The sequence below is a fragment of the Marmota marmota genome, unplaced genomic scaffold (genome assembly GCF_001458135.2).
Source record: "Marmota marmota marmota unplaced genomic scaffold, marMar, whole genome shotgun sequence".
Taxonomy (NCBI): Eukaryota; Metazoa; Chordata; class Mammalia; order Rodentia; family Sciuridae; genus Marmota; species Marmota marmota.
Genome location: NW_026000153.1, coordinates 20,806,267 through 20,818,276, shown reverse-complemented (window position 1 = coordinate 20,818,276; position 12,010 = coordinate 20,806,267). Strand labels below are relative to the sequence as shown.

Genomic DNA, 12,010 nt, shown 5'->3' with positions numbered 1-12,010 from the left:
CTGAAACCACAGCGTCAAATAAACTTTTCTTCCTCTTAAATTATTCTTGTCAGGTTTTTGGTCACCAGAGAAGGACAGGTGTTTCTCCATCATTTCAAAGGGGTGTGGACAGTTTTGCAAACATACATGCATATAAGAACCAGTGCAAATCTAACAAGAATCCAATAAATGGGGGAAAGGTCAAAAATATTGTTCACATCTGTGACTATCAACCATGGCTAAGGAGGTAAATAAACCATCAGCTACTATTAAGACTAAGGCAAATATGTTCTGTGTTTATTTAACTTCCTGCAGGCACCTTCATAAAGAAAAGCTGTTTGGACTGCAGCTGTGTGTAATTTTCCAAGCTTGCACTTCACAGGGGCCACCCTGCATCTCAATGCCAGGTACTGCAACCCAAAACGAGCACAGCTGTGAGGAAGCCCATGAGTTCCTCTAAAAAGGACTCATGCAGATTAGGGCAAATCATACTCTTAAAAATTCACAATACCATCAAGAGCACAAAGGAAAAAAAGAGACAATTGATACAGAAAAAGATGACATGAAAGGGGTCATTCCAATTTTCAGATTCTTAGCAGTTATCGCAACACCAAGAAAAAGTATTCCAATTTAAACTTCTGAAGATAAAAGCTGTAGGGTTTGAGAAGAAAATGACAGTGGATAGCAGTGACTGGCTATTCACCGTGGAAGAAAATAGATACTGTTCAAAATGAAATACAAAAGGAATCTAAAATTCTTTTTTAAAAGATCATGAATGAGCTACAGAACAGCCTCAAGAAAACCTAGCACAGGTGGCACTGGTGTCCCTGAAGGAAGAGAGGGAGGGAACATAAAAATGTTTGAAAAAGGATGATTTGGTTTTTGTCTTTTCTAAATTTGATAATGATTCTAAATGTACAGATGCAAGAAGTTCAATGCACTGCAAGCACAGGTAACGTAAGGAAAACTACACCAAGGCACATCAAAATCAAATTTATTAGAACCAACCATGAAGAGGAACTCTTAAAAGTAGACAGAGAAAAGGGACCAATTTCATACAAAGAAACCAAGAACTGATGGCAGATGGTTCACGGGAAAAGCCTATAAGGGAAGACAACAGAACAACATCCTCAGGGTACTGCAGAAAACAATGCAAAATCAAGCCATCAGCCTAGAGCATGACACCAAGTAGAAATAAATTCCAAAAAATGAAGACCAAATAAAGAGCTTTCCAAAAGTACAAAAACTGAAAGACTTCATCGCCAGCAGAAGGACAGCTGTTTCTCCATCATTTCAAAGGGGTGTGGACAGTTCTGTAACTGTAAGACAGGTTGAAGGACATTCCCCAGGCAGAAAAATACAACACAGAGATACACCGATCACATGAATGAAGAGCCAGGGAAATGGAAGCTACAAGAATAGGTAAGATTTTTATCATTTAAATCTTTTCCAAAGAGAACTATCTATGTAAACAGAAATATTTACAAAGTAAAATAACATAAAAAACATAATACATTAAAAAGTTTAATGTATGGCAACAATTTTATAAAGGCCAAGAGGGCAGAAACAGAAGTATCTACTTTTCATATGGTAAATAAGCTTCTTGAATAGTAAATAAAAATCACATAATGAAGGACCAGTGTAAGTTGAAATACCTACTATAAAACCCCACAGCAATGATGAAAATAACTAAAACAACACTTTCTACTAATAAGCCAACAAAGGTAGTAAGACGGAACCATAAAGCATTCAATAAATCTACAAAAAGGCAATAAAAGCAAAAAGGGAAACAAAGAACAGATGGGACAAATCAAAAGTAAACAGCAAAGTGATAGCCTTTGACCCAATGCATCAACAAGGCAGAGATTGTCATTCTGGATAAAAATAAAAGCAAAATCCAACTAGAAACAAACTTCAGAAAAAAAGACACAGAAAGACTAAAAACAAAAGGACAGGAAAAGATAGTTTCTATCAATAATTAAAAGAAAGTTGGAATGACTGTATTTATATCAGACAAAGTAAAGATTATCACCAGAATAAAGTGGATCATTTCTTACTAATAAAAGAGTCTACTTAGCCAAGCACACCTATAATCCCAGCTAAATGGGAGGCTGAGGCAGGAGGATAACAAGTTTGGGGCCACTCTGGGGAATTTAGTGAGACACAGACTCAAATTTAAAAACAGAAGGGACTGGGCACAGCACAGCATCCCTGGACTCAGTCCCCAGTAAAACACACACACACACACACACACACACACACACACACACGCACACCCGAATTTATCAAGAGGAAATTACAATCCTGTTATTAAATGAAGAATCCAATAACAAAGCCTAAGAATATGTGAAGCAATAGACAACAGAACCAAAGGAAGAATATACAATTAAGCTGAAATTTTTGACATGTCTCTCACAATAATTGAGAGAATAAATAGCCAGGACAGGTATTTATAGAATATGCTATTAATAAAAGAATTCTCCAAATGCAGAGTACACATTATTTTCAAGCATACATGGGTCATTTACCAAGAAGACTATATTTTTGGCCATAAATTTAAGATAATTCTAATCATAAAATATATAATATCCAATCACAATAGGATTAAAATAGAAGTCAAAAGCAAAAAAGATCTTCAAAAAATCCTTAAATCATATCTCTAAATAATCCATGGGTCTAAAAAAAATAAAAAGGGAAATTAAAAAGTATTTGAACTCTGTAAAAACAAATCAGAAACTTGGATGCTATCATGCAGCATTTCAGGGGAAGTTTGTAGCATGAAAAGCTTATATTAAAAGAAAAAATTCAAATTAATGAGCATTGCCATCTGAACCAAATACAAAAAAAAGTTAAAAACATTAAACCCAAAATAAGAAGATATACACTAATAAATATCTGAAATTATTGGGATAGAAAAATAGATCAACGAAACCAAAAGCATTCTTTCTTTAAGAAAAATCAATAAAATTGATTAACCTCTAGACAAAATGACTGTAAGAAAAGAAGACACAAATTACTCAAACAGGAATAAAAGCAGTGACATCCTTCAAAGTCTACAGATACTGAAGGGTAACAAGAAAATATGATGAACAACAACTTCATTCCTGTGATTTTGACAACTTAGAGTAGGTAGATAAACTCCCTGACCCCCCAAAAAGAAAACAAAACAAAACAAAACAAAAAAACACTGCCAAAATCATTCAAAAAAATGGGTGAGAAACTGAATTTGTAGGTAAAAACTTTTCTACAAAGAAAACACAGGCCCAGTTGGATTATTAGTAAATCTACCAAACATTTAAAAAATAAATACCACAATTTCTACTCAAACTTTCCCAGAAATTTGAATAAGAAGAAACACTCCCAAAGCCATCTCTGAGATCAGTGATACTACATAAAGACAAAATTTAAAAAAGCTACAGACTAATATCCTTAAGTAACATAAATGGAAAAAGTTCTAAACAAAATTCTAACAAATCAAAGGCAACAGTTCATAAGAGGACAATATGTCCAAGTATGGCTTATCCCAGGAATGCAAGGATGTTTTTTCATTCTACCAACAATCAATGTAATTTATTACATTAGCAGACTAATCATTTGACCATTCCTATAGACATAAAAGAAAAAACTGACAAAAATCCAACATCTATTTCTAGTAAAAAGCTCCCAGCAGATTCAGAATAAAAGGAAACTTACTTGACTTGATAAAAAGCATCCACAAAACGCCTACAGCTAGCATCATACTTAATTGTGAAAGACACAAAACTTTCCTCCTAGGATAGAGAACAAGACAAGACTGTCTGCTCTTGCCACTTCTATCTGACATGTACACCAGAGGTTCTAGCCAGAGAAATAAGGCAAGCAAATAAAAGGCAACCAGATGATGAATTGGGGAAAACTGTCTTCATTTGCAAACAAAATATTATTTACATAGAAAATCCAGTGGAAATCTAGAAAGACCTACTAAAATGAGTTTGTTAAACTCATTTAAACTCATTTTAAATCAATAAATACAAAAACACAATTTTGGTTTGCCTTTTGTTATGGTTTGGATATGAGGCATCCCTCAAAAACTCCTGTGTTAATAAAGAAGTGTTCAGAGGTGAGTTCATTTAATCCTCCCATCCCCCACTCCACAGCATATTTTTTTTTTATTGCTTGTTCAAAACATTACAAAGCTCATGATATATCATCTTTCATACATTTGACTCAATTGGGTTATGAACTCCCATTTTTACCCCAAATACAAATTGCAGAATCACATCGGTTACACACTCACATTTTTACATAATGGCATATTAGTGACTGTTGTATTCTGCTACTTTTATCCACAGCATATTTTGGATCAGCATCCTTAAATCAGAAATCATTCGGCACTTGGTTTGGGGGGATTGGCTAATTTCACTTAGCATTATATTCTCCAGCTTCATCCATTTACCTGCAAATGCCATGATTTTATTCTCTTTTAATGCTGAATAATATTCCATTGTATATATATATGTATGTGTGTGTATGTATATGTGTGTGTGTGTATGTGTGTGTGTGTATCACATTTTCTTTATCCATTCATCTACTGAAGAGCATCTAGGTTCGTTCCACAGTTTAGCTATTGTGAATTGTGCTGCTATAAACACTGATGTGGCTGTGTCCCTGTATGTTTTTAAGTCCTTTGGGTATAGACCAAGGAATGGGATAGCTGGGTCAAATAGTGGTTCCATTCCTAGTTTTCCAAGGATTCTTCATACTACTTTCCATATTGGCTGCACCAATTTGCAGTCCCACCAGCAATGTATGAGTGTGCCTTTTTCCCCACATCCTCGCCAACAATTACTGTTGTTTGAATTCTTAATAGCTGCCATTCTGACTGGAGTGAGATGAAATCTTAGAGTAGTTTTGATTTGCATTTCTCTGATTGCTAGAAAAAATGTTGAACATTTTTCATATATTTGTTGATTGATTGTATATCCTCTTCTGAGAAGTGTCTGTTCAGTTCCTTGGCCTATTTATTGACTGGTTATTTGGTTGTTGTTTTTTTGTTTGTTTGTTTGTTTGTTTTTGGTGTTAAGATTTTTGAGTTCTTTATATTCTAGAGATTAGTGCTGTATCTGACATGAGTGTGGTAAGAATTGTTCCCAATTAGTAGGCTCTCTATTCACCTCACTGATTGTTTCTTTTGCTGAGAAGAAGCTTTTTAGTTTGAATCCATCCCATTTATTGATTCTTGATAATATGGGAGGATTAAATGAACTCTAGATTTGGCAAAGGGGAAAAGGGGAGGGAAGGAGGGAAAGGAAAGGGGCATAGGTATAGGAAAGATGGTGGAAGGCGATGGTCATCATTAATCTAAATACATGTAAGAAGACACAAAGGATGTGTCTCTACCTTGTGTTCAACCAGAGATATGAAAAATTGTGCTTTATATGTTTACTATGAATTGTAATGCATTCTGTTGTCATATATAACAAGTCAAAAAATTTTTAAAAATAAAGTTGCATTCAAAAGGGAAAAAAAGAAACAATCAAAAATCATTACTCTGTATTGGCAAACCCATTCCAATCGCTTAATGACAGTTAATTTACAAATATTTTCAAAATGTTAAAAAATTGCATAAGATGCACCAAATGAAATTGTATGCATATGTAACACCTACTTAACACATAATACATGGTAAATGACTTTTAGCAGATTTTAAAGGCAGTTTAAATAAAGCAGAATTTTGAAAGGCTCAAAATAAAATAAAAAAGAAGTGTTCAGAGGTGAAAGGATTGCATTGTGAGAGTTATAACCTCATCAGTTCACCCTAATTGGAATGGAATTGGTGGTAATTGTATGCAGATGAGGCACATCTGGAGGAAGTAGGTCACTGGAGGTGTGCCCTGGAAAGGTTCATAGCCTCTTACCCTTTTCTTTGGTTCCACCACGAAGTGAGCAACACTCTTCCTCTACCATGTTCTTCTGCCTCATGTTCAACCTCACCTTGGTCCCAGAGTAATGGAATTGGTTGGCTATGGGCTAAACCTCTGAATTTGTGTGCTAAAATAAACTTTTCTTCATCTAAGTTGTTTTTGTCAGGTATTTTGGCCACAGTGACATAAAACTGACTAACACTATTCTAGTAACAAAAATTAGAAATTAAAAGTTAAAAATCAAAAGCATCTAAAAAATACCAAAAAGTAGAAACTATTTAGGGACAAATTTGGTAAAATACATGAAACACCGGTATACTGAAAACTATACATTTCTGAAAGAAATTAAACAAGACCTAAAAAATGGAAACATACACTATGTTCATGAATCACAAGCTTTTGTATTTATGGAATTCCAGGTCTCCCTAGATTCATAATATAGATTCAACACAATCCCAAACAAAATTTTGGCAGCCTCTGTTTTAGAAACTGACAAGTTGATTATAAAATTCAGATAAAAAAGGAAAGAACCTAAAATAGCCAAAAATCATTTCGAAAAAGAATAACAAACTTGAAGGGTTCACAATACCTCTCTTGAGACTTGTAATAAAGCCACAGGGCCAAAGTGTACAACTTTGGTGTCAAAATAGACACAGATCGATGAAATGGAAAAGAAAACCTAAAATAGGCCCACCTATATGTAGAAAAGTGGTTTTTCTAAAGTTTTGGAAATACAATTTAGTGCAGAAATGATAGTCTTTTCAACAAATGTTGCTGAAATAATTAGATATCCATATGCAAAAAAAACCCTTTGATCCATACCTCATATCATACACAAAAATTCAATAAAAATGTATTATTAATCTAAATGTAAAATCTAAAATTATAAAACTCTGAAAGAAAACACAGGAGAAAATTTTTATGATATTAATTAGGAAAAAAATTATTATATTTATTTATTTAACAACCCTACTATGAGAGCCAGGGGTACACAGGCTTGGTTTAGATAGCTGGCAAATGAATCAAATGACTGCAATTATTTGTATATCTTTGCCATATGCAATTTTCTAAAGACAGTATGTGTTTGTAAAGCTGTGAAAAATTCACACGCAAAAAATTTTATGAGTACTATGTCATGTTTTCATTTAATTGACCATGAATATAACTACTATATCTATTGCTTGGACTTTTTGTTATTGATGTTTGTTCTCAAGTTTGGGTGCAGACCTCATAAAATGGAAAACACTAAATTAAAGTGTTCCCTTTATTGGTAATACAGTGGTTGCTCTATGAAGCAAGGGTATAAGGAACCCTTGTTTTCCTCTTCTGATTATGAAGCTGATCAATAAAGTCTGTGTCCTGCTTGGAAATGCAAGTCCTGGTGAATGGCAGAATTCTTCCCACATAGCTGAGTGTGTGAATATTTGCAAAATTAAGGCAGAATCTGATTTAATTACAATGGTAGTAGGAAAAAAAGTTATTTGACAATTCTCTAAAACAGACCCAGCCGACAAACGGGCATTTTCTAACAGCAGTGTTATCTGGTTATGAATTAAGAACTTAATGGGATTAAAGGAAAATGAGCTTTATGTTAGAAGCTGCTAATTTTTTTCCACACTGAATTTTCAAATACCTGTGCAGTTTTAACATCACTGACTCACTGAGTATAGCTCTTCTGGAAACAACAGTAACTGTTGTTCGTAGAGGGTTAACTCTGCCCTAAGCACTATGCTAGGTGTTTCATGCTTTCTATTATTTTGCTTTCCACTATTTGACTTCTCACTACACTAACACCTTGAAACAGTCATAACCAGTCCCTTGTTTTCAATGGGAAGACTAAAAGTGAGTCACTGGATGACTGCCTGCAAGAGTGTGGGAGGCTGAAAAATGGTCTCCCAAAAGCTATCCATGATCAAATGCCTGGAATGTGTGAATGTCACTTTATATGACAAATAAAAAGAGGAATCTTTGCAGGTGTGATTAAATTAAGAATCCTGAGATGGAGAGACCATCCTAGATCATGCAGATGGGCCCTGGGTAGATGTCTGATAAGAGGAAGGCAGGAAGAGATTTATTTCAAAGAAAAAGAGAGAAGAGAAGGCGGGGCTGGGGATGTGGCTCAAGTGGTAGGGCGCTCACCTGGCATGCGCGGGGCGCTGGGTTCGATCCTCAGAACCATATAAAAATAAAATAAAGATGTTGTGTCCACCAAAAACTAAAAAATAAATATTAAAAAATTCTCTCTCTCTTTTTCTAAAAAAAAAAAAAAGAAGAAGAGAAGGGAAGAAGAGGAGGAGGAGGAAGAGAAGGAGAAGGAGAAGGAGAAGGAGGAGAAACAACAACATGAAGATAAAGGAGACTGGAGTGATATGGCACAAGCCAAGGAACTGAAGTAGTCAAGAGAAGATGTAAGCAGCAAGGGACAGATTCTCCTTGGGGTGGGGGGATGCTGCTGCTAACATCTATTTTTTATGTATTTACGTATTATTGGTACTGGAGATTGAAACTAGGGATGCTTACCATTGAGCTACATCCCCAGAATCTCCTCAACACTTTATTTTATTTCAAGACAGGATATCACTAAGTTAATAAGGCTGGCCTTGAACTTGCCATCCTCCTGCCTCAGCCTCCAAAGTTGTTGGAATTATAGGCGTGCTCTACCACGTGCAACATCTGCCAACATCTTGATTTGGGGCAAGCAGTACTGATTTCAGACTTTCAGCCTCCAAAACTGAGAAAACAAATTTCTGTTGTTTCAAGCCACCAAGTTTGTGGTAATCTGCCACCGTGGCTTTGAGAAACCAACACACTGTGGTAGCCCTTTGGGCAAAGACTTTTCAAACACCATACAAAAATGACCCAACCCCTCCCATTGGCAGTACAAGCTCAGACCAGGAGAGAAAAAAAGAAGAGAAAAAAAAAAAAAAGGAAAGAAAGCCCTGGCAGGACTAATTGGGACACTCTATCCAGAAGCTTCCAGAAGGATGAGCTTTCTGGTAAAGGGTGAAGCAAGAAACAGGCCCTTGGGGATGCTATTCACTGCTCTGTAAGAGCCCTAGTCACAGTTCTTCCTGGAAGCTTTAGCCACCCCACAGCACCTGGACAAATTGTGCTCTTTGACTAAACTACAGAGGGGCTAGAGCTCCACCCCATGCACTGAGGAGCACCTGAGGCATGGCTCACCACACCTCCTTCATGGAAGCCAGAAATCCTATGCAGCAGATAGGAAGGAAGAGCCCTGGGACTTACCTAAGAAGATAGTGAAGCTTGTGGGAAGATAGTTATAGCCACAGTTGGGGACAAGGACAGTGGATAGTCAGACAGGGCTACAAGGGTACCATAGACAGGCAGCCCCCAGGCCAGGCAAAAACATCATTTCAGCCAGGAAGTGTGCCCTTCCCAGAAGGAAAGCCATCACCTTCCTTTCTTCCTCAGGAAGGAGGACACAGCCTTTCCCAAAGAGAGTTCCATAGCACCCTGGCCCAGCATGCCCAGGGGTGCCCAAGGAGAAAGGGCTCCTTTAACCAGCCCATTAGGAATGTAGACAGCAACATTAGGATTGGATCTCAGGACATCTGCTCCCCACAGGAACCCCCCAAAGACAGCAGTGTCCAAAGTCTCCAGGCCCACTCCTTCCCAGCCCTCTTAAGCTCTCTCTCTCTATTCCAGATGTCTACCTGCATGCCCAGGTTTGCTCCTACACCCACAGCTGGACCCCAAAACGAAATCACCCAAGTAAAACAAGTTCAGCATCTCAGCCCCATGTGATCATCGCCTGGCCCTGCCCTGCCCAGCCCAGTGGGTCTCCTCACTCAGCCTACACCATGCAAAGGTGCTCTCAACTCTACTGCCTCACTGCCAGCCCCAGCAGGGCCCTCTCCTATCCCCTCCATTGAGGGAACATCCACTCTTTCTCCCAAGACCTTCACCATTGCCCCCACTGAGAAATGCACTGATTTTCCCTGGAGCTGGCTGCTCCCTCCCCATCCACTGACTTCAGCACCCCCTTCCCCACCTGGAGGGGGGCTCAATAAAAGAGAAGGGGAACTTGGCTCCATCCCGTGTGCTCCTTCCACCTCCTCAAAGAGCAGAGATGGTGAGGGTCCTCTGGGGTCTGAGAAAGCCCTGATGGCCAATGCCCCAGCAAGCCTCACATCTGGGCATCCCACCACTGTCCTCTGCTCCCTTCCTCTCACTGAGAGAGGAGCCTTCCTGGGTTGTAGTCAGTCTTCCTGCAGAAGCCGCCCCTGTCTACACAGGCTGGGAACCAGTATCAGGGAGGATTTGCCAGATGAAAGAGCTAGAAGAGGATTTCCACTACAGAGTAGCAGGGCACATTCTTAGCTCTGATCTGATTACTGCTGTGAGCAGTGCAATTTATCCCAACATTCCCCTGGGCAGTAGAGAAAAATGAAGGGCATCCCACTCAGCAAATGTGCCCTCCTGAGGCCTGGCATAGTCGGTTTCTGAAACTTGGACTCTTGCCCCACATGCTCTCTCTTTCTGCTTTTAACACCAACATGTTCCAGGATGAAGGGGAGAATCTGGTAGCCCCTCAGAGCCTGCTGGCCAATGCAAAGAGCTCCTGAGGCTATTGACCAGGCTCCCACGGGGGGCAGTGGTAGCCCAGGGGATTATGTGGTACACATGGAGGCTCTGTGGGTTTACTATTCTCAACATCCAAGCACTACATTTCAAGCCAAAGCTGTTAGCATAGCCTTGGCTGGACCTCAGCAGGACTTGGTGCCAGTTATGACCTGTTCCACTCCAGCATGAAGCCTATTGAGGGCAAAGATGACCACTGCCCAGACTCAGCATGTTCATTGGCAGTTGCGGCCCCAGAAGAATGGCAAGCCCAGTGTCAGCAGAGACATGGCCATGGCTGCCTCAGGATGAGGGGTTATGGCCACTGGCTCTGTCTGCCAGGAGGAATGGCAAAAGGCAGCTCTGTGCCTGGGCACAGCCTGCAAGACACAGCCTCTTTCTAGAAGACTTGGTTGAAAAGTACACTGGCAGAGTTTGTGCCATGTGCACTAATCTGATACGTGCAAATCCAAGAAGAGAAATCAATGAACAGTGAGGCTCCAAACACAGCAATTTACCACCTTCCTGGTGATAAATGACTTGGCACTCAGTCTAGCTCCCATTCTAGATACAGGGAATCACTGAGCACAGAAGCCATTCTGATTTAACCTGAACACAAAGGAAAATGTTGAGCTTACCGTGGCTAACTCGTCGAACTTGCCAAAGAGTTCATTGAGCAGTTTCACCAGCTCCTGGGCCGTGCACTGGGATGCCAAGCCTGTGAAGCCCACGATGTCCGCAAACAGGATGCTGCAAGAGAAAGGGGTGCCAGGGCCATCTCCTCTCAGTCACTTGGGAAATAATGACCTCCAGAGTTGCATAGATATTTACACCCACAAAACACTTTAGAATAAATCACCCCATTTATCCCTCAGCACAGGCTGGAAATAAAGGCTTCCCTGTTCCCATTTTACAGGTGAGAAGACTGAGGCTCAGAGCAGCTGCAGGACTCCCCTCTTGGTCCCAGAAGGAGTTTAGCTGCTGGGTCATTCAGAGCTTGCTGTCCCCCATGCCAACCCCTCCCACTACCCACTGTCTATTAGACCGCCTCTTCCCAGGGAGGCCATGTGACCGGGTGGTGGCCAGAAGCACTGAACTGAAGTGATAAGCTTTGAAGAAGTGTGTGGGTCCCTCCACATGACATCCTCTTTTTCTCCTTCCACTGCGAGCTGGACACAGGTGACTGTGAGGCCCTGGGTGTGCTGTTAGAGCCTCACAATTAAAGGGGACAGATCACTGAATTGTTCTATAGAGATGTTATACTCTTATGTCAAGTCCTCCACATATTTATGACAGAACTTGAGTCAGCCTCAAGAACTCAGTGCCCACCCACAGAGCAGAACTATTTTTCTAGAGTTTATAGAAAAGACTTAAGTCCCAAGTCTAATACTGCAAACATAATAAATATTCAAATATTATTTCAAAGTTACTATAAGTAGTATATTTGTTGCTCAATTTAAGTTTTCATATGTGTTCCACATCTGGGATGATGGGACAAAACTAGGTTTAAAAGATGTTTTCTAGGATTTCCTTCTTTTCTAACT

General features: G+C 39.3%; 1 protein-coding gene across 1 annotated transcript in view; it reads right to left on the bottom strand.

Moving 5' to 3' along the window:
• Positions 1-12,010, bottom strand: part of Adcy1 (adenylate cyclase 1) — a 149,749-nt gene that overhangs the window by 90,195 nt on the left and 47,544 nt on the right. The window contains exon 4 of the mRNA XM_015490297.2: positions 11,105-11,216. Coding sequence (XP_015345783.1) covers positions 11,105-11,216 — 112 coding nt within the window. The remainder of the gene's footprint in view (positions 1-11,104; positions 11,217-12,010) is intronic.